We start from the raw sequence: 26,256 nt of genomic DNA, 5'->3' as shown, positions 1-26,256 counted from the left end.
AAGAAAAACAAACATTTGTTTGGAGAAAGAACCTGGGATCATGGCCTCCAAATAAGATTGGAACGGAGGAGTGTCCCATATTGTTTCCTTAACCCAAGAACCTGCAACAACCTTTGCCATCTATCAGTAGAATGGTCCTTACCCAGAGAGGCCACCATCCCATAATTCTCCAGCATGACCTCCCTGTACAGAGCTTTTTGGCCAGGATCCAGCAGAGCCCATTCCTCCTCCGTGAAATACACAGCAACCTCCTCAAAGGACACTGGACCCTGAAAAAAAAAAAGAAGAAGAACCACCACCACCATACCACCTTTTTCTCTACTCATCCATAATTTCCTCTACGAACACATTTTAGGTGCACCTCTCTCTGTCTTCACTAATCAACAGCAAAAGGAATGGGCTCAATGGGGGTCCCAACTCCAGCACACTGAGGGTCAGAGTCTCACTCAACACGCATTCCTTCTAAGAGTTCTATCCCCTGGGCCCCCCTGTCCCTCAGCTCAAAGCCTTCCAAGTGGGCTGCTCCGATATCTTACAGCACTAGAAGCAACAGAGAACAAATGGGATCTTCCTAGACTCATAGCAAAGAACAAAGCACCCACACTTCCCCAAACGAATGGCCTATTCCCTACCTGAGGCAGAAACCAAGTAGCTTCTCTTCTCCAAAGAAGAGTCCATTTAGAATCAGGCACTAAGGCCATTCTACCACCTGCGGGGGAGAGAAAGCACATGGGGAGTCTTTTAGCCTTCATACACAAACATGCAGTATTTCATCTCCTTGTAGAAATTGCATCTGTCTTCCTATTTGCTTCTGGGAACTGGTTTTTTTGGGGAAATGTCTTTTCTATTCTTTCACCAGGCCTTCCTTCCAGAGCTAGATACAATGCAGCACCAGGAGTGTGTACAGAGGGCAGCTAATATTCCAGGGGCCTGTTCCCTTGCCTTCCCACTTCCTGCTTCTACCTGACTGGGACTTCTCTGTCGAGAGTCTAATCTTGGAAGAGAGGGGCTGGTCTAGCTGTGGTCTTCTGCTGTGACCCATGCAGAACAATTAGGGACCTGGGCAAGACATCATCAGCATCAACAACATGCAATGCTTCCTTCTGGCTGACTTCTCTAGCTCTGGTGTTGGACCATCGGTTCCATTCCTCTTTTCTGCTGGGGACTCTCTGCCCATAGTAGTCATGGCTGCTAGGAACTCCTGAGCTGATCCTGATAAACTGGTCCCCAAGTGAACATTGAATTCCCCCACAGCTAAAAGTCAGGGAGACTCCAACACCAACTCCGCACCAAGTCAGTCAGCCCAGTTAGGGACTCAGTTGGGAAATGGAGTGAACCAAACATATTCATGCAAACAAGTGAACCAAACATGTATTCCCGAGGAAATGTTTTTGGAGGGTTTTCTCCATTTTGGAAGGGAAACACCTATCATGGCAGCAGACTGTAAAATAGACCCCATTTGGGAATCTTTTAATGGCATTTCTTTTAATGGCATGTGTATGAAATGCAAAAAAAAAAAAAAATACTACAAAGAAATGCAAGGCCTGGTTGCCCGAATGAAACAGCATTATGAGTAGTGTGTACCTATTATAGTGTGTACCGACCTTTTAAAAATGAAACCTACATCCAACTCTGAATATGTATTAAGTTTGTATTAGACAGCAAGAATGTACTTTTACTAGAAAAGGATGATTTTCCTGATTGGTGATTTAAATCATTACAAAAAATTTTTCTGTGAAGCAATTTAAATCATGATTTAAACATATTTGATTTAGATCAGATCAGCCCTGGTTCCCAATTCCCCCAAGCAGAGCATAAAAGGTTCTTTAGCTTTTTATAATTTTCAGTTTTAATAAGAATCTAATAATGATTGTGGTTTTCAATCAGACAACTTTTTTGTTTTGTTTGTGTTTAATTTAGTTAATTTTATTACTTTTATTGAATCTTGTGTCTATCTTATTGTTGTGAGCCACCCTGAGCAATAGTGCACTGGAGGGGCGGGGTACAAATATTTTAAATACATAAATAATACAAACAGCCTCCCATTTCACGGTTATTTAGAAGGGAGAGACCAAGCTGCACTTTGTGCCTTCCATCCTTACCCAGCAAGGGGGCCCCTCTCTTCTGTTCCTCTGTGATGCTCTTGCACAGCAGCCTCGGCATGGGGCTTGATGGGGCCTTCTCTGCCCATTCTGCCTCCTGCTTCTGAAAGGGGAGCAAAGAGAGGAGAGCTGATCTTGCGGCAGCGAGCAGGAATTGTCCCCTTTACTAAGCAGGGTCCACCCTGGCTGGCATTTGAATGGGTGACTACTCCCTGTGACCACTGTCTGCTGATAAGGTATTAGGCGGTGGGGCCATAGCTCAGTGGCAGAGCAGCTGCTTGCCTGCAGAAGGTCCCAGGCTCACTCCCCGGCATCTCCATCTACGGCTGGGAGGGACTCCTACCAGAAATGGGGACTAGTCTTGATGATTCGGAGAGTGGCTGACAATCTATATAGACAATACCGAGCAGGATGGACCAGTGGCCTGACCTAGTAAAAGGCAGCTTCCTATGTTCTTATGTTCCCATGATCCCAGGCAGGGAAAGGATGGCAAATAAGGGAGCAGTGCAGGCCAAGGGCAAAGACAGCCTGCCTCAGTCTCCATTGTACTCTGGCCGCCTCCTCTACCCACGCTACATTTCAAGGCCTGCAATTGCCAGGTCTACAGTGGGATCCAAGGACTGGACTATTAATACAACACAGGTGTTAGAAAGGCATTAGAACAAGACCTAAAATCACCCAGCCATGGAAGGAGGTACATCTGGAGTACTATGTTCAGTTCTAGTCATTGTACCTCAAAAGGGATATTCTAGAATTGGAAAAGGTGCAGAAGAGTGCAACCAAAACAATAATAATGTTAGCCACCCCATAACAAACTGATCTCTTAAAAAGTAAGGCTACAATATTTGGAGCTTTTTGTTTTAGAAGAAAAGGTGACTTGGAGACACAAAAGACATGTATAAAATTATGCATGGTGAGGAAAGAGTGGTTAGGGTGAATAACTTCTCATCACACTAGAAATAGGGCTCAGCCTATGAAACTGAACTGCCACGCAATTCAGGACTGACAAAAGAAAGTCCTTTTGCACACAGCACATAATCAATCTGTGCAATTCCTTGCCATGGGATGTGGCTATGGCCACCCAATTGGCTGGCTTTAAAAGGGGCTTAGACAAATTCACAGAGAACAAGTCTATCAGTGGTTAGTAGTCCTGATGGTTATAGGCTGCCTCCAGGCTCAAGGGCAGGATGTCTCCGAATACCAGTTGCAGGGGAGCAGGAGAGGAGGCATGCCTTCACCTCCTACTTGGGGGGCTTCCCAGAAGAGTCTGATGGCCACTGTGAGAAACAGGATGCTGGACTAGGTAGGCCTTAGCTTAATCCGGTAGGGCTCTTTCTATCTACCTATCATGCCGATATACCACCTGATATGTGTATCTACACTTACAAGGATTAGAATCGTCCGGACAATGGTTTTCCCTGTGACACTCTATGGATGCAAAAGCTGGACCTTGAAGAAGCAAGATAGAAATAGCACAATTTATTCATAAATGATCTGGAAGCAGGGGTAAGCAGCGATGTGGCCAAATTTGCAGATGATACCAAACTCTTCCGGGTAGTGAAATCCAAAACGGATTGTGAGCAGCTCCAAAAGGATCTCTCCAAACTGGGGGAGTGGGCGACAAAATGGCAAATGCAGTTCAATGTTAGCAAGTGTAAAGTGATGCACATTGGGACAAGAAACCCCAACTTCAAGTATATGCTGATGGGATCTGAGCTGTCGGTGACGGACCAGGAAAAGGATCTTGGGGTTGTGGTTGACAGCTCGTTGAAAGTGTCGATTCAATGTGTGGCAGCTGTGAAAAAGGCAAATTCCATGCTAGGGATCATTAGGAAAGGGATTGAAAATAAAATGGTTAACATTATAATGCCCTTATACAAAACTATGGTGTGACCACATTTGGAGTACTGCTTACAATTCTGGTCACCACATCTTAAAAAGGACATTGTTGAACTGGAGAAGGTACAGAAGAGGGCAACCAAGATGATCAGGGGCCTAGAGCACCTTTCTTATGAGGCAAGACTGCAACACCTTTTTCGTTTAGAAAAAAGACGACTGCAGGGAGACATGATAGAGGTCTATAAAATCATGCATGGCGTGGAGAAAGTGGGGAGAGAGAGATTCTTTTCCCTCTCACACAACACTAGAACAAGGGGTCACTCCATGAAATTGATTGCCAGGAGGTCTAGGACCAACAAACGGAAGTACTTTTTCACACAACGCGTGATCCACCTGTGGAACTCTTTGCCACAGGATGTGGTGACGGCCAACAAACTGGACGGCTTTAAGAGGGATTTGGATGACCTCATGGAGGAGAGGTCTATCAATGGCTACTAGTCAGAGGGCTGTGGGCCACCTCCAACCTCAAGGGCAGGGTGCCTCTGAGTACCAGTTGCAGGGGAGTAATGGCAGGAGAGAGGGCACGCCCTCAACTCCTGCCTGTGGCTTCCAGCGGCATCTGGTGGGCCACTGTGCGAAACAGGATGCTGGAATAGTTGGGCCTTGAGCCTGATCCAGCAGGGCTGTTCTTATGTTCACTGACGCTTTTGAACTTTGGTCCTGGAGAAGACTTTTGAGGACACCATAGACAGCCAGGAAAACAAACAAATGGATCATAGAACAAATCAATCCAGAATTTTCACTCAAGGCACAAATGACCAGGCTCAAACTATCAAACTTTGGACATATTATGTGAAGACCCAGTTCCCTTGAGAAGTCTATAATGCTGGGGAAAGTGGAAGGAAAAAGAAGATGAAAACCAGCAACAAGGTGGATGGACTCGATTATGACAGCAACGAATGCACCACTGAGAGACCTTAAAGGCTAAGTTGAAGACAGATCATCCTGGAGAGAATCTATTTATGTGGTTGCTAAGAGTCAACACCGACTTGACAGCACTTAATCAATCAATCACTGTGTATCTCTGGGCGGTGTACATAATTTAACACACAAAGATAAACCAGCAGGGGCATAACAAGGCTGGAGTGGGCCCAGAGACAAAATTTTTAAATGGGCCCCTCGCTGATACACACACACACACTTCACAATATATAGTCATGTGGGGGGCCCCTCGAGGTGTGGGGGGCCCCAGGCAGTCATCTCCCCTTGCCTAATAGTAGTTACGCCCCTGTAAACTAGGATAAGCACAATTTACCCTTTCTGGCTTCAGCCACTGAGAGCAAATGCTGTGGAGTCGGCTACAAACCTCTCGGGGCCCTTCAGCCTCCTGGTAGCAAAACTGCCTGAAGCACTGGCGCTGTGCTTCAGAGCTGGCAGTTTGCTCTTCTCGAATCCTGTGCTCGGGTTTGCCCCAGAATTCCCCATTGCTTCCAACCTCACAGCCTCTGATTACTTTTGGGCCCACAGAGTTGTCATCTTCCATCTTTGCTCTGCCTTGCAAGGAAGGCAGCGTCCAGGAATACACAAAGCTCTCCTTGCTCTTCAGCCAATTTCTCTCTTCAATCAAGAACTCTCCAGGCAGGTGAGCTGATTAGCTCCAGTGTAGCCAACCCTCTTCTTTTCCAGCAGCATCACATCCTGTCATGCAGCTGCATGGAAGTTTGCAGGTTTTAGCCAGTGACTTTCTCCCTGTAAGAAAAATGGACAAATATCAAGCTTTGGGCATGGGGGAAGACCTTCACCCGGCAGGCACTGCACAAAACCTCCCCAAAGCTCTCTGGCCACTGGGCTGTCCCTACAACACCCCCCCATGCAGCCCCTCCATCTCCATGCCTACCCTTCAGCTCCCTTCTCACTATTGCTGGGCCTGCTACAAATTCTGGGTTCAAAGTTTCAAAGGAGAGTGGCTCACTCTTGACAAACAGCAGAGACTGGGGAGAGAGCGAAGCAGCAGCCCAGGGCCTGCTGAGGGGAGGGGAAGGGAAGGACGCGCCTCGTTTGCTCAGCCACACGGACTTCGCTTTGACCTCCGGGGGCCCCCAACACGCTTGGCGCAGCTCCTTCCGGTCAGGAGTCGAGAAGGGCCTGTACGCCAGGCTCCGCCCCTCCCCGGGCCCCTCTAGGAGTCTTCAGGCGCTCCCTTTAACCCTTCGCTTGCCTCTTCCGTCTGAGAGCGCAACCTGGGCCACGGCAAGAGATGCTTAAAACAGGCGGCGTCTGGCCCGGCCCCTCCGTATCTTGACCGTTATACTCATTCATGGAACCCCCCCACCCCACCCCACCCACAAAATAATTAAGAAGAGGAAGAAGTCGTCTCTATTTTTATGATACCCTGTCATCCTCTACACATCTTTTTGGAAGTAAACCCCTTTGTGGTGGATGAATGCCTCAGATGTAAGCAGCGCCAGCACCAGGGGCAAGACTCTGAAATAAACAAGACTGAACTCCAGCAAGCAGAGATTGTGGTCTTCCGGCAATGATTGTCCTGCAATCTTAGCCAAGCTCAGCCTAACCTAGCTCACAGGATGGATGTGAAGATCAAAATGGGGAGGAAGGGTCGCTACTGAAAAAAAGGAGGAATAGCAAATACCTCTGTGTGTGTGTGTGTGCTGACTGCCTCTAGATTTTGCAGGGCTCTCAGAGAGAGAATGATGTGTATGAATGAGAGTGGTGGCTCTCTTATAAACAGGGACAAGAGAGCTGGTCTTGTGGTAGCAAGCATGACTTGTCCCCTTAGCTAAGCAGGGTCCACCCTGGATGCATTTGAATTGGAGACTAGCAGTGAGAGCACTGATATTCCCCTCAGGGAATGGAGCTGCTTTGGGAAGAGAATGTAGGTTTCAAGCTCCCTCCTTGACATCTCCAAGATATGGCTGAGATTCCTGCCTGCAACCTTGGAGAAAAAACCAGTGGAGAAGGCAAAGGGGGGTTCCCACTGTGACTACAAGATATGAATATAGATTATCAAACAATAACAATGTAAGAAATATGTATATTCAAAAATAGAGAAAAGTATACAATCAATGATTAATGATCCATAACATAAACATAATAAACAATGTACAAAAAGCCTTCTCGCAATGTAAAATGTATAGACAGAAGCATATGCATTAAGGAAGGAGGTGGCTGAGGCAGGCAAAATGGACTGCAGGGTGGAGTGGGCAAAGTCACATAACAAGTTCAAAATCCAGATGGAAATGGCAAATGGCCAAAGCACTGCATAAGACTTAGTGTTCGAAGAAGTATGAAATTCCTCAATGGCAGGATGCTCAAAGCTGAATCAGAGATAAACGCCCACTGCAAGTCTAAGAAAGGAAAAACACTCTACACGACTCAAGAATGATTCATGAAGGAAGGTGGAACGGCTCTTCCAGGTGTACCATTTCGCCCAAAGAGCTTCATCAGCCTATACAATAAAAAACATATAATATGCAATATAAACAGCAGTACAACCAGGGATAAATCCCTACAGTAAATACATTGTAAAAAGAATACCTTAGTATAAGCTCATATACAAACCTCCACAACATTAATGCCGGTGCCCCATTTCTTAAACAAGACTCAGTCTAACTGTCCTTCCCAGCAAACGGGTCGGCAGGAAACTCTCCACTTTATACCCATCTGAGAGAAGATTCCCACAGGTGGAAGTGGCATCGTAAATGTCAAGCATGCGCACATACAGATGGATGACTCAGCAATAAAACAATTAGCATAAATTATCAAGCCATAACAAGCAGGCAATTAAAGGCACAGAGTCCACAATACTGAGCCCTGGAAATTGCAAACATCATATAGAGTGTAACAAAACTCACGCCCCGCTTTCTCCTTGCAACCTTGGAGAAGCCACTGCCAGTCTGTGAAGACAATACTGAGCTAGATAGACCACCTTCACTCCCGGTATGTCTCATCCCTCCTTTCTCCTCATCACAACCCGCCCTTTTAGCGTGGTGTAGTGATTAGAGTGCTGGACTAGGACCAGGGAGACCCGAGTTCAAATCCCCATTCAGCCATAATACTAGCTGGGTGACTCTGGGCCAGTCACTTCTCTCTCAGCCTAGCCTACTTCACAGGGTTGTTGTGAAAGAGAAACTTAAGTATGTAGTACACTGCTCTGGGCTCCTTGGAGGAAGAGTGTGATAGAAATGTAGCAATAATAAAATAATAATTAATAATAATAATAATTATTAATAATAATAAATAATAATAAAATGCACCACATTCCAGTCCCCTAAGTAACTTAGCAACTGTTGCCAAGCGCACCCTCCACTCTTGACTCCTCCCCTTCATTGCCTCCTGATGTATCTGCTACTCTTGTCTGCATGGCTGTGATTGACACACCACCAGCTTCGACAGCAGCAACGGGGGAGGGAGAGTATCAGGTCTTGGTTCAGGAACCAGACCCCCATTTGTAACATTGTTTCCTATGGGAAAATAGGTTCTGAGTTAAGCCACTTTGATGCAAGACAATGTTTAAGGATCCAGTTGTCTTGCAAGTCTCAGGACTTATTTATTTATTGGATTTATATACCGCCCTTCCAGAATGGCTCAGGGTGGTTTACAACAAGGTAAAAACAATTAAAACAAGTTAACAGTTAAAATCAAATGATAAAAACAGAATAAAACTGATTAAACAATTCAAACAGCTAAAAAATCCTGGAGAACCAGGGCAGCAATTTAAAAGTTTTCCAGTCATTTAAAAACCAGGCCAAACAGATCTTCCTGTTCTAGAAACTATGTAAGTACATTTTGTGATTTTAAAAGAATTGTGTTATAACATGTACCTTCACCAACTGAGGAAAGAAAGATTCACTGTCTTGATCCATTGTGTGTGTGTTTAAAAAACCATGGATTAGGAGGAATACCAAGGCTTCAGGGATCTTCAAATGGAGAAGCAGAATCAAGGCACCTTTTCCCATGTGCCAGCTGGGGGCCTTGCAAGGGGGTGGAAATTGCTCATCTGATCTCCTGTACGGCTGTCCGAGCGAGCTCAGTTTGAAGAGAGGTTCAAACTGAACTAGCCCAGAGCAGCCGGCCCCAGTTCTAATAACTGGTTGGGGTACACTTGTAAAGGAGAATCCCACTGGGGAGGGGGCATAAGAAAGGGGCCTCCGTAGGCGGCAGCATAGGGTGGCTGGCCTGGGCTGTCATTTGGGAGCCCAGTGGAGGGCTTGGAGGAGCCGCCACTGATGTCTCTGCTGCCACCGCGCCACCGATGCCACTGCCTCCGCTAAAGGTACGGAAGCCCCTTTCTTATGCCACCACCCAGGGTGGTCTTTAGGGAGAATCAGGGATGCTGCAGTGCCACCACTGCAAATGGCCATGAACAATCGCCTCACACTGCAAAGCAGTTGTGGGAAAGGCAAATTCCATGCTAGGGATCATTAGGAAGGGGGCTGGAAAAAATGCTATGATAATGTCCTTGTACCAACCTATGGTGCAGCCCATTTGGAGTACTGCATGCAGTTCTGGCCACCATATCTTGAGAACACTGTAGAACTGGAAACGTTGCAGAAAAGGGCAACCAAGATAGCTGATCAGGGGCTTGAACACCAGCGTCTTCCTTATGAGGCTAGGCTACCACATCTGGGGCTTTTTAGTTTGGAAAAGAGGCTGTTACAGGGAGATATGATAGAGGTGTATAAAATTATGCATGGGATAGAGAGAAATTTTTCTCCCTCTTTCACACTAGAATCACCCCAAGATCTCTCTCCTCATCCGTCATTGACAGTTCAGACCCAATCAGTGTATATGTGAAGTTTACATTTGCTTACATCGAAACATATTTGCCATTTTGTTGTCCACACCCAATTTGGAGAGATCTTTGTGACTGCACAAATATTGACATTTATACTGTATACTGAAATGTATATTGCTAACTGCTCATTTGGAATAGTAAATATGCTAACCAGTCCTCCTGGACACTTTCCAAAGTGGAGTTAAACAAGTTCTAATAGAATTTGGCACCAAAAACAAATAAAGCGTAACACAGCCTATGTTAAAAAGCAGTGAATGACTGACACAAAGATCCCACTGCAGCCTACTGGTCTGTGAAATACACTGACTCTGGTCTGCCCCTTAAACTCATCAGGGTATATGGTGATTGGCTAGTACACCCTATCAGTCAAAAGGAATTTAAACTTAGGGACCTCCTCTGGAGAGGATTCCTAAGGGAGGGGCTACGGAATGGAGTAAACAGGTGTCTAGAATTCAGGTGGAGGTAACTGACATCCTCAGGCAGGGCTTGGATCAGCCAGAGAGAGGGACAGTTGGGGCTAGAGAGGGGGTCTTTGGTGAGGAGCCCTAGAGCAGGACTGAGGGTGGAATTGGGAGGCTGGTGGGTAGGGTGTACACACCTGGGAATATCTCTGTGTACACACCTGGGAATATCTCTGGAAAACAAGCTTGATTTTCACTTTGTGAATTCTGGGAGTCTATGGTTTAATACACAGATAATACAGCCAGCGAGGTTGTGTCCTGAAAATCTAAAGAAGCTTGTTTTACCTTAATAGACACCTCAGTATCTTTACAGTAAAGCCTTTATTGACACACTGAAACAATCTTATATAAGTACCAGAGCTCTGAATACCAGACAGAAATATAAGAAGTGATGTGCTGAGTAGCAAGTAAATACTAATGTTGTTACTTTGTTCCAGAAACCATTTCACGTGTGACCCTACATTGTAGAGCATAGAAACTACTGAAGCTATTGTACCACAATAAAATGATTTTCTTTGGTTTAGAATTTAAACTGTTTCAATTGTGTCTGCTTCTCCCCACATTACCACTCCAGCACAATGCCAGAATTAGAGTTTGACTCTCAAATTAGCATTTAATTTGGTGGTGGCAGTGGGGGGGGGGGCGGGAAATGGTATAAAACATCCCTCAGCATCCCTCCAGTGGCTGTTGTTGGTGTCTGTTTTTTGGTTTCTTTTTTTTAGATTGTGAGCCCTTTGAGGACAGGGAGTCATTTTACTTATTTATATCTATGTAGACCGCTTAGACTTCTGTTGAAATGCGGTCTATAAATATTTGTCGTATAAAAGGTGTTAATTGTAACATCTATCTATCTATCCATCCATCCATCCATCCATCCATCCATCCATCCATCCATCCAGTAATCTCCCAGTTCCAACCTTGGGCAAGTCCCAGACAGTGTGTCAGTACTATCACTAATATTTATATACTGCTTTCCAAAGTGCTCAAAGTGGCTAACATAGAAACATAAATTTAAAAGGACAATTCACTAGCCCCAAAGGGCTCACAGTCTAGAAGGAAATAGGAGGTAGATACCAGCAGCAGCAGCAACACTGGAGGGATGTTGTACTAGGTTGGGATAGAAAACTTGGCTCTCCCACTGCTATATGTAAGAAAATCATGTCTTTAAAAAGTGCCCCTTGGCTAACCCCTGCTAACTTGGCAAAGAGGCACTTTTTACCGTGGTGATTCTCTTTATTTAGCAGGGGGAGAGTAACTGGCCCTATCCACCCCAGCACAGGACCTCCAGTGACTGTTGCTGGTGTCACTCTTATGTTGCTTTTTAGATTGTGAGCCCTTTGGGGACAGGGAACCATCTTATTTCTTATTTTTCTGTGTAAACCACCCTGAGCCATTTCTGGAAGGGTGGTATAGAAATTGAATGAATGAATGAATGAATGCATGCATGAACGAATGCACGAACAAATAAATGTTAGCCAAAAATCCAAAAACAACAAAACAGCTAATATTTTAAAATGCATATGAAGATATCCATACATGAGCAGGTTTTAATTTTATAACTCTTTAAACATAACACTGAAGAAGAACTGTAACCATCCAAACTGGCCAGATCAAAAATTATCAGAAAGGACACACTTAAACACAGAGATTGTTTCAACAAGGCAGCTCTTAATACTTGATTCTGGACAATTAACACATTCATAAGTAATAGCAGGTGAACAAACATAAAAAATGATGCTAACCCAATATACACTAAAATATAATGCCTATAGTAACACGGTGGCCCCCAGACCTACTGGGTAGACCCTGCCCTGGTTACGAGGTGATTGAAAGATTGACTCCCACTAAAGGGACTGGTCCTCCAGACTGGTAATTTATTTTATTTATTTTATTTTTTTAGCATATTTTTATACTGCCCAAAACTCTGGGCAGTTGACAGCAAGATAAAAACAAAGGTAAAACATTAGTTAAAAACAAAAACAAGGAATTTAAAACAATTTAATTTAAAACAACAACAATATTCTAAAAAGGATATTAAAAAATTAACAGTATCAGTTAAAAGCCTGGGTGGTAATGCTTGTGGCCACCACCTACTCTCCTTTAGGGTAGGGTCCTTAGTCCCCTTCCCGTTGAGTATCCTGGACTGGGAAGAGTAGGAGACCCAGACCACCAACCATCCAACAGGAATCCATAAAGAACCCTCGCAGGACAGGCACAATTGGTGAGCACTAGGATCCATGGCACATTAACGTGGTGCTCGTGAACGTCCCTCCCCTTTCCCACAGGGCATTCCAAACTAGTCTTATATAGAAGAAAGAGGGTTTTAAAAATTCTCTGAAGCACTTGACTGTTGGGAAAATGTAAGGGTTGGCAACAGGAAACACAAATCAGCTGGTAGGATTCACAGGCACACCAAGTCAAAAGAAAAAACAACCCATCGCATGGTCTAACGGAGACCTTTCCTTGCCACTGACTTTCCTCAGATGGCAGTTCTTCCTCAGAGGTTTTCTTTTTCTGCAGCTTTTCCTTCAGCTTTGTCGGTCCAGGCCTCCCATTGAGGACCTGGGGGAGAGAGTGTGACCCCAGCCCTTTCTGGCTGCTCTCTCTTCAGCTTTCAACAGACTGAACCACCAAAAAGAAAGTAGCTCTAAAACAAACCCCTCCTCCAAAAAAAGAGGGAAGAACCCCTTTTGAATGTTATTGGTCTCAGGCTGGGTCTGGCTACCAATCACAGGGGTCATGGGGATTTCCAGGCCCTGTTAACTCCTAGCTACCCCACTACAGTAAATGTTTAAGACCTTGCAGGGATGTTGTGTCTCCCACGCATCTGTTGGATGCTCAGCTGAAACTCTTCAAGCTTCCAGGACAACCACAGTATTTCACCTATTTCAAATCCACTATAAAGCAAGCCGGTCTGTCCACTGGCGGGTGGTGGGGGTAATCTTGGTCTGAAAAAACACTAGTGTTGTTTTGAGCAGAGGCGCTCTTACCCCTGGACTTCCAGGCTGAAGTCCAGGGCCTCCACAGCCCCTGGGGCCCCCCAAATCCTCTTTAGTCTGTCCTGGGTGGTGAGGTCACCTGGCAGAGCATGATGATGCTTAATTTGCAGGGAAGGGGGGCCCACCAAAGGCCTTTAGGTCCAGGCTCCAAAATTACCTAGGTTCTGAGGTGCTTACAGCTTGAGTCCTTCATCTGAGAATATCAAGGAGTCTCTCTGGTGACCTCCCTCCACCCCTGTTCACTTGTCTTTCATTGAAGTTCTGCAAGGGCTTATGCACAACTGGAGTACTTTTTATCAGCTTCGGCTGGTTCGCCAACTGCGCCCTTTCCTGGAAGTGAGTGACCTTAAGACAGTGGTGCACATGCTGGTAACCTCCAGGCTTGACTAATGCAATGCACTCTATGTAGGGCTGCCCTTGTACGTAGTCTGGAAGCTGCAATTGGTGCAGAATGCTGCTGCCAGATTGGTCTCCGGGACATCCCAAAGAGACTCTATCCCTCCAGTTTTAAAAGAACAGCAGGTTTCCAGGCAAAATACAAAGGGCTGGGTATTGCCCAGGGTATTTAAGAGAACACTTTCTTCATCATGAACTCTGCCACCTATTAAGATCTTCAGGGGAGGTTCGTCTGAGGGTGCCGCCAGCTCATCTGGTGACGACTCAAAGGAGAGCCTTCTTTGTAGTTGCCCCAGAGCAGTGGAACATACTTCCTGTTGAGATGAGAGCTGCTCCATCCCTTTCAGGGAACAACTAGACATCTCTTTTAGATTTTGGTAGTTTTTAATAGGTATTTTAATTTGATCTATTATGTTTTAACTGTTAACATTTAAAAATAAATAATCCTCTCTCTATATAAACCTTCCGGGGTGCGCCTTTAGAATGTGCGCCCCGGCGTCCAGCTGATTGGCAGGGCGGCAGGAGGCTGTTGAGCTGCTGCTGGGGGAAATGGCGGCGGCCGCAGTGAGGAGGCGGTGGTGGCCTGCGCACCCGTCGGGTTCAAGCGGTGGCTGGGCCGCCAGGAAGAGGCGGCGGCAGGAGAAACCATGAGCGGGGGTGGGGGGATAGAGAAGCGGGCCGGGTGGGCATCAGAGATGCCCGCTGGAAGACAGGGAGTAGGGGCTGAAGGGAGGGGGAAAGAGTCGAACTAGGGCCGCAGACGCTATGTGCCCAGTCAGCTAGCTGTACTATAAAAACAATCTTAAGTCAAAGTTGATGTGATCTGTTTCACCAAAAGGAGAAGATATGCCTAATGTGAGTTTCCACCAAATGGACAGAAAATTGGATGTGAAAAAATGATAAGCCTGTTGTTTGAAAGATGGGGCATCAAAGACTGAAAATACACCCCAATGCCTGTTTGGGGTTTCCATTCAATATGTTATGTTCCAAAGTGAATCAGTGGATTCCTCTGAGAAATGAAATACGATTGGATGATGGGGGCCAATAATTGTAGTTTCCATGTTCTGGATTGCCAACTGACTCCACATGAGGGTAATCCTGGGCCATGTTCATATTCCTGTGGAACCTGTACATCAGTGGTCGCTTAAGAGTTCTAAAGAACAGCAACAAAGAATACAGTGAGGCCAAACCAATCACAAGAGGTATCTCCCCTGCATGCACTCCTAGACGGGATGCAAGGTCCTTACTCCTGCCTAAATAATTTCAACCAAATGGGTGCGCATTATGTGAACTCTTTGATGCTCACTGAGGTCTGTCTTCTTGATGAAGCTCTTTCCACACTCCTGGCATGTAAAAGGATGCTCATTTGTGTGGATTTTGTGATGCCTAGAAAGAGCTGAGCTGCATTTAAAGCTCTTTCCACAATCCAGGCATCCATATGGTTTCTCCCCTGTATGGATTCTTTGATGGATAGTAAGGCGCTCACTACGACCAAAGTTCTTCCCACATTCCAGGCATTTATATGGCTTCTCCCCTCTATGGAATCTCTTATGGGTACTAAAGTTTGAGTTGTGCCTAAAGTTCTTTCCACACTCCAGGCATTTAAATGGTTTCTCCCCTGTGTGGATTCTTTGATGGGAAGTCAGTCGTGTTTTCTGGCTGAAGCTCTTTCCACACTCCAGGCATTTAAATGGTTTCTCCCCTGTGTGGATTCTAAGATGCATTTTAAGGTGCTCACTGTAGCCAAAGCTCTTTCCACACTCCAGGCATTTAAATGGTTTCTCCCCTGTGTGGATTCTTTGATGGGAAGTAAGGTGCTCACTAAATCCAAAACTCTTTCCACACTCCAGGCATTTATATGGTTTCTCTCCTGTGTGGATTCTTTGATGCTTAATAAGGCGTGAGCTTTTTATGAAATCCTTTCCACACTCCAGGCATGTATACAGCTTCTCCCCTCTGTGAAGAATCTTATGTGTACTAAGGCCAGAGCTGCTACGGAAGCTCTTTCCACACTCAAGACATTTAAATGGTTTCTCTCCTGTGTGAATTCTTTGATGGGAAGTAAGATGGGTGTTCTGGTTGAAGCTCTTTCCACACACCAGGCATTTATATGGCTTCTCCTCTCTGTGGAATATCTTATGGTTATTAAGGCCTGATCTATGACTGAAGCTCTTTCCACACTCCAGGCATTTAAATGGTTTCTCTCCTGTGTGGATTCTTTGATGGGAAAGAAGATGGGTGTTCTGGTTGAAGCTCTTTCCACACACCAGGCATTCATATGGCTTCTCCCCTGTGTGAATTCTTTGATGCTTACTAAGGTCCGAGCTGCTTATGAAGCTCTTTGCACACTTCAGGCATTTATACGGCTTCTCCCCAGTATGGGTCCATTGATGCTTAGTAAGATGCGAGCTTCTCGTGAAGATTTTTCCACACTCCAGGCATTCAAATGGTTTCTCCCCTGTGTGGATTCTTCGATGGGAAGTAAGGCTTGAGCTATGATTGAAGCTCTTTCCACACTCTGAGCATTGATACGGTTTCTCCCCTGTGTGGATCCTTTGATGGGTTGTTAAGTTTGAGCTCCGACTAAAGCTTTTTCCACACTCCAAACATTTGTAGAGAACGTGGCTTCTCTTATACGCCTTAACGCTTAAATGACTACTGAAGGTCTTTTCCTGTCCAAGGCACTTTTCCTTTCCTTTCTTTTTTTCTTGTACTCTACGGAAGAGGTGGAAATCCCCTCTCTGACAAGCATCAGGTTCATCCCTTGAAATCTCCATTCGGTTTCTGTCCTGCATCTCTGATTCATCTCCATTCCCACTAGCATCCTCCTCTGTCTGGGCACTTTGATGGGGGGTCTGCTGTGAGCTCTGACTGAAGCTCTTCCTGTGTTCTGATAATGGATTTGGCTTCTCTTCCATTGGGGTACTGCAGTATGTGTCGAAGCTCAATTGAAAACTGAGTGGTTTCACACCCACAGGTAGAGCTTTCATTCCCTTTCGATCGCGAAGCTTTTGTTGGGCGGGGGTTTCTAGGCAATCTGCTTGGATCCCTTCCTGCCTCCTTGATTCCTCTTGATCCCCGTAGATCTCTTCTTCCATTTCATGATTGGTCTTTCCCCAAAGTGACTCTTGTTCCCCTTCAGAATTTTCCATGTTGCTACCGTCACCTGCTTGGATAAAGGGAGAATTCTGATGATTAGTACAACTGAGAAATTATTCAACCATGGGGACCCTTGCTGCCCTTTTCCATCTGCTCTTTGACTTGATAATGGAATGGAAGGCATTTTGCTAAGCCTAGTGGATAAGTGTCCTTGCCTGGAAAGTTGAGAAGAAGCTTCCGTCTTATTTGTCTCAGCCTCTTTTGGAGATGGAGAACATCATACCTTGGACAGTCTAATGGGGATAGCCCTCGAAATATTTCCCTTTTTTTAATTTAACCAATCACTTCTAGAGGAGAGTAACGAACTTTCATTTGGGGTGTGGCCAGCTGGGATGGAGTGGAACCAGAATGGGGTGGGATGTAGAGGGAGGAGAGCTGGCCTTGTGGTAGCAAACATGAATTGTCCCCTTTACTAAGCAGGGCCTGCCCTGGTTTGCATTTGAGTACTACATGTGAGCACTGTAAGATATTCCCCTTAGGGAATGGGGCCACTCGGGGAAGAGCATCTTCATACTTTCATGTACAAGGTTCCAAGTTTCTTCCCTGGCATCTCCAGGTAGGGCTGACAGACTTCTGCCTGTAACCTTGGAATACTGAGTTAGATGGACCAATGATGTGACTCAGTAGAAGGTAGTTTCCTATGTTCCTAGTTTAGAATGGCTGAAGGGAGGAAGCTGGGAAGAGAAAGCTATGAAGAGTTTGAAGAGGGGGCTGGGAGGGGGGCCTTCTGTCTGAATCCTGAGTGAGGAGGCTTCCGTTTCTGAAAGATCTAGTCTGAAATCCAAGAGGGAAGGCAGAAGGAGAGGGGCAGGGCTGAGCCGGGGCTGGTTTGATGGAGGGGTCATGTGGACAGGAGACGGCCTGCAGAGACCTCTGCCCGCAAGGTGCCTCTGGCCACCAAAGGAAAGGTCCCAGCTGGCCCAAAACCACAGCAGCATTTGTATTGCTGTATCTGCCCTCCCGCCCAGCCCCGACAAAAAGCAGCACACCACCTGTGAGAGGGATTCCCAGGGGTTGACTACAACTCCCATCATCTTCAGCTGCAATGGCCTGTGGTTGTGGATTATGGGAGTTGTAGTCAACACCACCTGAGAATCCCTGTCACGGGGACAAGGCCATCCTTGGGCACGGCGAGCTGGAAGGTCACCCCCAGCTCACACAGGCCCCGCAATAGCAGACTCACACAATAGCAGACTCACACAGGCCCCGCAATAGCAGACTAGCCAAGTAGCCTGCCATGTTCACCCTCCGTCTTCAAGTGGATGAGCTGCGCTGTGTCTGCCTGTGTGACCTCTCTCACACTGACCACTACCTCCCTGTGGAGTCACACAACACACACGAGGTGATGAGGGAACCTAAGAACAGTCCTGCTGGATCAGGCCCACGGCTTAACTAGTCCAGCATCCTGTTTCCCAGTGGCCAACCAGATGCTTCCAAGAAGCCCACGGGCAAGAGGTGAAGGCGTCCCACCTCTCCTGCTGTTGCTCCCCTGCAACTGGTATTTGGAGGCATCTTGCCTCTGAGCCTGGCAGTGGGTGACCTACAGCCACCAGACTAGTAGCCATTGATAGACCTGTCCTCTGTGAATTTGTCTAGGCCCCTTTTCAAGCCTTCCAAGCTAATTTGGGTCCTTCCTTCAAGAGTCCCCCAAATAGGCAGATTACAATCTGCGTCAATCTCTGGGATTCCTACAAGGGACTCTCTGGTTAGGGGCATGACTGGAAATTAGGTGAACCAGTCACCCAGAGAAAAGGTCTTCTTGAGGTAACTGTGAAACTTTACTTTAAAATAGTATTTGATCCATGCTTTGAGGGGCAATTTGGATGAAGGTTAAGTTATCATGCACTCACTCCATGAAAACCTACTTAACAGGGTTGTTGTGAGGAAAACCATCCATGTTCTCTGCTCTGGGTTCTTTGGAGGAAGAACAGAATATCAATTTAGTCTACCACCACCAAAGTAAGTGCCTATTTTAAGCCAAATTTTGGGTTACGGCCCATTTGACCCATGAGTATACCCCTCAGGTTCTGGCAACAATCTCTTACTAAAGGGTACACTTACTCAACGGATATCCTGTTCTTCCTCCAAGGAGCCCAGAGCAGCCGACACGGATGGTTTTCCTCACAACAACCCTGAGAGGTAGGTTATCGTGCAGGGAGAGTCGTTTAGATCCCACTCAGTTTGAATCAGGAAGGTTGAACCCTGAATGCTTGTGAGCCCACATTACATCCCTGGATACTGCTGCCCCAAGCAAAACTCATTCTGCGCGCACTTGAAAATAATTAGAGGGAACACTGCAGGGAGAGTGGTTTGCTTGCTTCTTGCTCTTGCTCATTTCTGAGGCCTAAGCTGAGCCATGGCCAGCGTGCCTATGAAGGAGGTAGGGCAATTAATTGGGTGGTGGCGGGGAGTCCTAATTGCTATGGAAATGTTAAGGAGGCCCCAAACATGCTGATTCGTCCCCTGCCCCCCGCTAGAGACAGCCCCGCACAGGGAACACTGCATACCACACTAATCAAATTAATGTAAGCGGCAGTAGCAGGCATGCTGTAAACCAGGTGTGTGTTGCTGGGAAGGAGAAAAAGTTGCAAAAGAAGGGAGCTTTCAGAGCTCATAAATTAAGGTACTTCTCTTTAAGAATATAGCAACCTTTCATACTTATCCCAGAAGATGTTCTCTGAATATTCGCAGACCTCAAAATATGTTTACGAGAAGATTAATATGGCTGCAGGAACATTCTATAGTCTGATTAAGAGCAAGGAAAAACCCAACCAGAAGATTTAGAAGTGCATAAGCAAATAACTGAGGGTGAAGCCTGAATACCAGCTGTGCTCTTGCTTCAGGAGCTGCTGCTACGGAGGTCCAATGAAGTAATTTGTTGGGCTTTGGCTGCCAAATGGAAAGAGGCAGCTTTGGCCCAACTCTGAAAGATTCAGCCTGAACTGAACCATCTCTGGTTCAGAATGGATCCACCTTGTATTCAGCCCCTTCTGCCTGTTTCTGTTACTCCACTGACCCCTGTAGCTGTTTAAGAGGAGTCAGGGCAGGCTGTATTTGCTTTTCACTCTTGGCAGCGAGGGAGCAGCTTCTGCTGTGAGCTTTTTATTTTTTAAATCGCTTCTGGCTTTTTCCTCCTCCTTTCCCTGCACTGCTGGTACAGGCACAGAATATTTTGGGAAATTCCCAAGCAAGCCTGCACTTTTGCCAGGACTACAGGGAGAATGGTTTTAAAACAAAAACTGCTGAAAGTCTTTTTAAAAGACACAAGGGAGCTCCTGCTCCCTTGTGTCCGGAGGTCAAACTAGAGTGCAGACTGTTCTGTCTCCTGTTGGGTAAGTACATTCAGGAGTTCAGGTAGCAAGAAGGAGGTTGTGAATCTTTGGGCCAAGTAGAAGCAACCATGTTAAATGAAGCCAAGAGAAGCAATCCCCCTGAAGAACCAAAGAAAATCAGGGGCAGCCCCAAATTACCCCCAAATTGAACCAGTAATGCTTTGTACAGTCCTAGTACTTTCATGGTTTGATGTTATAAATGCTTATAGACAGAGGTAACTTTACAGTGGTTTAAAAATCAAATTGCCTCTTGGTTTCTCTTTCCTACTTCACAGCCAAAGATCAAGAAAAACAAACATTTGTTTGGAGAAAGAACCTGGGATCATGGCCTCCAAATAAGACTGGAACGGAGGAGTGTCCCATATTGTTTCCTTAACCCAAGAACCTGCAACAACCTTTGGCATCTATCAGTAGAATGGTCCTTACCCAGAGAGGCCACCATCCCATAATTCTCCAGCATGACCTCCCTGTACAGAGCTTTTTGGCCGGGATCCAGCAGAGCCCATTCCTCCTCTGTGAAATACACAGCAACCTCCTCAAAGGACACTGGACCCTGAAAAAAGAAGAAGAAGAAGAAGAAGAAGAAGAACCAGACCACCTTTTTCTCTACTCATCCATAATTTCCTCTACGAACACATTTTAGGTGCACCTCTGTCTTCACTTAACAGCAAAAGGAAAGGGCTCAATGGGGGTCCCAACTCCAGCACACTGAGGGTCAGAGTCTCACTCAACACGCATTCCTTTTAAGAGTTCTATCCCCAGGGGGCCCCTGTCCCTGAGCTCAAAGCCTTCCAAGTGGGCTGCTCCGTTATCTTACAGCACTAGAAGCAACAGAGAACAAATGGGATCTTCCTAGACTCATAGCAAAGAACAAAGCACCCACACTTCCCCAATGAATGTCCTATTCCCTACCTGAGGCAGAAACCAAGTAGCTTCTCTTCTCCAAAGAAGAGTCCATTTAGAATTAGGCACTAAGGCCATTCTACCACCTGCGGGGGAGAGAAAGCACATGGGGAGTCTTTTAGCCTTCATACACAAACATGTAGTATTTCATCTCCTTGTAGAAATTGCATCTGTCTTCCTATTTGCTTCTGGGAACTGGTTTTTTTGGGGAAATGTCTTTTCTATTCTTTCACCAGGCCTTCCTTCCAGAGCTAGATACAATGCAGCACCAGGAGTGTGTACAGTGGGCAGCTAATATTTAAGGGGCCTGTTCCCTTGCCTTCCCACTTCCTGCTTCTACCTGACTGGGACTTCTCTGTCGAGAGTCTAATCTTGGAAGAGAGGGGCTGGTCTAGCTGTGGTCTTCTGCTGTGACCCATGCAGAACAACTGGGGACCTGGGCAAGACATCATCAGCATCAACAACATGCAATGCTTCCTTCTGGCTGACTTCTCTAGCTCTGGTGTTGGACCATCGGCTCCATTCCTCTTTTCTGCTGGGGACTCTCTGCCCATAGTAGTCATGGCTGCTAGGAACTCCTGAGCTGATCCTGATAAAATGGTCCCCAAGTGAACATTGAATTCCCCCACAGCTAAAAGTCAGGGAGACTCCAACACCAACTCCGCACCAAGTCAGTCAGCCCAGTTAGGGACTCAGTTGGGAAATGGAGTGAACCAAACATATTCATGCAAACAAGTGAACCAAACATGTATTCCCGAGGAAATGTTTTTGGAGGGTTTTCTCCATTTTGGAAGGGAAACACCTATCATGGCAGCAGACTGTAAAATAGACCCCATTTGGGAATCTTTTAATGGCATTTCTTTTAATGGCATGTGTATGAAATGCAAAAAAAAAAATACTACAAAGAAATGCAAGGCCTGGTTGCCCGAATGAAACAGCATTATGAGTAGTGTGTACCTATTATAGTGTGTACCGACCTTTTAAAAATGAAACCTACATCCAACTCTGAATATGTATTAAGTTTGTATTAGACAGCAAGAATGTACTTTTACTAGAAAAGGATGATTTTCCTGATTGGTGATTTAAATAATTACAATCAAGTTTTTCTGTGAAGCGATTTAAATCATGATTTAAACAAATTTGATTTAGATCAGATCAGCCCTGGTTCCCAATTCCCCCAAGCAGAGCATAAAAGGTTCTTTAGCTTTTTATAATTTTCATTTTTAATAAGAATCTAATAATGATTGTGGTTTTCAATCAGACAACTTTTTTGTTTTGTTTTTGTATAATTTAGTTAATTTTATTACTTTTATTGTATCTTGTGTCTATCTTATTGTTGTGAGCCACCCTGAGCAATAGTGCACTGGAGGAACGGGGTACAAATATTTTAAATACATAAATAATGCAAACAGCCCCCGATTTCAGGGTTATTTAGAAGGGAGAGACCAAGCTGCACTCTGTGCCTGCCATCCTTACCCAGCAAGGGGGCCCCTCTCTTGTGTCCCTCTGTGATGCTCTTGCACAGCAGCTTCTGCATGGGGCTTGATGGGGCCTTCTCTGCCCATTCTGCCTCCTGCTTCTGAAAGGGGAGCAAAGAGAGGAGAGCTGATCTTGTGGCAGCGAGCAGGAATTGTCCCCTTTGCTAAGCAGGGTCCACCCTGGCTGGCATTTGAACGGGTGACAGCTCCCTGTAACCACTGTCTGCTGATAAGGTATTAGGCGGTGGGGCCATAGCTCAGGGGCAGAGCAGCTGCTTGCCTGCAGAAGGTCCCAGGCTCACTCACCGGCATCTCCATCTACGGCTGGGAGGGACTCCTGCCAGAAATGGGGACTAGTCTTGATGATTCAGAGAGTGGCTGACAATCTATATAGACAATACTGAGCAGGATGGACCAGTGGCCTGACCTAGTAAAAGGCAGCTTCCTATGTTCTTATGTTGCTATGATCACAGGCAGGGAAAGGATGGCAAATAAGGGAGCAGTGCAGGCCAAGGGCAAAGACAGCCTGCCTCAGTCTCCATTGTACTCTGGCTGCCTCCTCAACTCACTCTACATTTCAAGGCCTGCAATTGCCAGGTCTACAGTATAATGGTTAGAGTGCTGGACTAGCACCAGGGAGACCCGGGTTCAAATCCCAATTCAGCCATGAAACTAGCTGGGTGACTCTGGGCCAGTCACTTCTCTCTCAGCCTAACCTACTTCACAGGGTTATTGTGAAAGAGAAACTCAAGTATGTAGTACACCGCTCTGGGCTCCTTGGAGGAAGAGCAGGATATAATAATAAAAAAGTGGGACCCGAGGACTGGACTATTAATACAACACAGGTGTTAGAAAGGCATTAGAACAAGACCTAAAATCACCCAGCCATGGAAGGAGGTACATCTGGAGTACCACGTTCAGTTCTAGTCATTGTACTTCAAAAGAGATATTCTAGAATTGGAAAAGGTGCAGAAGAGTGCAACCAAAACAATAATAACGATAAACATTGTTTGTTAGCCACCCCATAACAAACTGATCTCTTAAAAAGCAAGGCTACAATATTTGGAGCTTTTTGTTTTAGAAGAAAAGGTGACTTGGAGACACAAAAGACATGTATAAAATTATGCATGGTGTGGAAAGAGTGGGTAGGGTCTCATCACACTAGAAATAGGGCTTCTCATCACACTAGAAATAGGGCTCAGCCTATGAAATTGAACTGCCACGGAATTCAGGACTGACAAAAGAAAGTCCTTTTCCACACAGCACATAATCAATCTGTGCAATTCCCTGCCATGGGATGTGGCAATGGCCACCCAACTGGATGGCTTTAAAAGGGGCTTAGACAAATTCACAGAGAACAAGTCTATCAGTGGTTAGCAGTCCTGATGGTTATAGGCTGCCTCCAGGCTCAAGGGCAGGATGTCTCCGAATACCAGTTGCAGGGGAGCAGGAGAGGAGGCATGCCTTCACCTCCTTCTTGGGGGGGCTTCCCAGAAGAGTCTGATGGCCACTGTGAGAAACAGGATGCTAGACTAGATAGGCCTTAGCTTAATCCGGTAGGGCTCTTTCTATCTGCCTATCATGCCGATATACCATCTGATATGTGTATCTACACCTACAAGGATTAGAATCGTCCGGACAATGGTTTTCCCAGTGAGACTCTATGGATGCGAAAGCTGGACCTTGAAGAAGCAAGATAGAAATAGCACTGACGCTTTTGAACTTTGGTGCTGGAGATGACTTTTGAGGATACCATAGACAGCCAGGAAAACAAACAAATGGATCATAGAACAAATCAATCCAGAATTTTCACTCAAGGCACAAATGACCAGGCTCAAACGATCAAACTTTGGACATATTATGTGAAGACCCAGTTCCCTTGAGAAGTCTATAATGCTGGGGAAAGTGGAAGGAAAAAGAAGATGAAAACCAGCAACAAGGTGGGTGGACTCGATTATGACAGCAACGAATGCACCACTGAGAGACCTTAAAGGCTAAGTTGAAGACAGATCATCCTGGAGAGAATCTATTTATGTGGTTGCTAAGAGTCAACACCGACCTGACAGCACTTAATCAAGCAATCACTGTGTATCTCTGGGCGGTGTACATAATTTAACACACAAAGATAAACCAGCAGGGGCGTAACAAGGCTGGAGTGGGCCCAGAAACAAAATTTTAAAATGGGCCCCTCGCTGATACACACACACACACACACACTTCACAATGTATAGTCATGTGACTTGCCTCTGGGGGGCTCCTCGAGGTGTGGGGGCCCCGAGGCCTAATAGTAGTTACGCCCTTGTAAACTAGGATAAGCACAATTTACCCTTTCTGTCTTCAGCCACTGAGAGCAAATGCTGTGGAGCCGACTACAAACCTCTCGGGGCCCTTCAGCCTCCTGGTAGCAAAACTGCCTGAAGCGCTGGCGCTGTGCTTCAGAGCTGGCAGTTTGCTCTTCTCGAATCCTGTGCTCAGGTTTGTCCCAGAATTCCCCATTGCTTCCAACCTCACAGCCTCTGATTACTTTTGGGCCCACAGAGTTGTCATCTTCCATCTTTGCTCTGCCTTGCAAGGAAGGCAGCGTCCAGGAATACACAAAGCTCTCCTTGCTCTTCAGCCAATTTCTCTCTTCAATCAAGAACTCTCCAGGCAGGTGAGCTGATTAGCTCCAGTGTAGCCAGCCCTCTTCTTTTCCAGCAGCATCACATTCTGTCATGCAGCTGCATGGAAGTTTGCAGGTTTTAGCCAGTGACTTTCTCCCTGTAAGAAAAATGGACAAATATCAAGCTTTGGGCATGGGGGAAGACCTTCACCCGGCAGACACTGCCCAAAGCACTCTGGCCACTGGGCTGTCCCTACAACACCCCCCACATGCAGCCCCTCCATCTCCATGCCTACCCTTCAGCTCCCTTCTCACTATTGCTGGGCCTGCTACAAATTCTGGGTTCAAAGTTTCAAAGGAGAGTGGCTCACTCTTGACAAACAGCAGAGACTGTCCACATGGGTAGGATTCAGAGACCCAAGCCCTGCTTCTTCTCCCCACTTCCAACAGAGCTCTCCCTCCCCACTTTCCTGTCTGGCACCTTCTGCTGCACCGCATATGCTCCCTGCTCTGCCCACATCCCAGATGGAGGGGAAACACCCTGGCCACCTTCTCCCAAGGACCAGGGGCTGCCCAGGAAGGGGGTGTCCCAAGGCAGCACAGTCCCTGCTTCAGGCAATCACAGCCCTCTCGGATCTCTCGCTTTATTACCCCTCGGACTGAATCTGCTGGGGCAGGGGGAAAAGAGCTCCCCACAGGCCCGCTCTCTGCCTTTGCGTGCTGTCTTGTACCAGTCCGACATTTACCAGGGCTCAGCTCCCGCCGCTGGAGCTCGGCAGCAGCAGAGAGAGAAGCAACAGCCCAGGGCCTGCCGAGGGGAGGGGAAGGGAAGGACGCGCCTCGTTTGCTCAGCCACACGGACTTCGCTTTGACCTCCGGGGGCCCCCAACACGCTTGGCGCAGCTCCTTCCGGTCAGGAGTCGAGGAGGGCCTGTACGCCAGGCTCCGCCCCTCCCCGGGCCCCTCTAGGAGTCTTCAGGCGCTCCCTTTAACCCTTCGCTTGCCTCTTCCGTCTGAGAGCGCAACCTGGGCCACGGCAAGAGATGCTTAAAACAGGCGGCGTCTGGCCCGGCCCCTCCGTATGTTGACCGTTATACTCATTCATGGAACCCCCCCACCCCACCCCCCCCACAAAATAATTAAGAAGAGGAAGCAGTCGTCTCTATTTTT

The 26,256-nt window shown here is 46.5% G+C and overlaps 1 protein-coding gene across 15 annotated transcripts in view; it reads right to left on the bottom strand.

Annotated features, from left to right (window-relative positions):
- The window catches only part of LOC128347016 (zinc finger protein 345-like), a 75,476-nt gene that overhangs the window by 5,647 nt on the left and 43,573 nt on the right, over positions 1-26,256 (bottom strand). For 6 of the 15 annotated variants that reach the window (XM_053300984.1, XM_053300985.1, XM_053300987.1 and 3 more), the window contains 3 exons: positions 2,103-2,205; positions 633-709; positions 143-269 (listed from right to left, as the gene is read on the bottom strand). In XM_053300984.1, coding sequence (XP_053156959.1) covers positions 143-269; positions 633-709; positions 2,103-2,205 — 307 coding nt within the window. Of the gene's footprint in view, positions 1-142; positions 270-632; positions 710-2,102; positions 2,206-3,488; positions 3,524-5,256; positions 5,691-5,838; positions 6,053-6,973; positions 7,408-7,496; positions 9,224-14,953; positions 16,782-20,529; positions 20,657-21,015; positions 21,093-22,482; positions 22,586-24,810; positions 25,245-25,832; positions 26,192-26,256 lie in introns of those variants that run through there. The other 9 variants (XM_053300997.1, XM_053300994.1, XM_053300992.1 and 6 more) reach the window with 9 other exon arrangements.

Source organism: Hemicordylus capensis, chromosome 2 (assembly GCF_027244095.1).
Source record: "Hemicordylus capensis ecotype Gifberg chromosome 2, rHemCap1.1.pri, whole genome shotgun sequence".
Classification (NCBI taxonomy): Eukaryota; Metazoa; Chordata; class Lepidosauria; order Squamata; family Cordylidae; genus Hemicordylus; species Hemicordylus capensis.
This window is presented reverse-complemented; position numbering and strand designations above follow the sequence as displayed.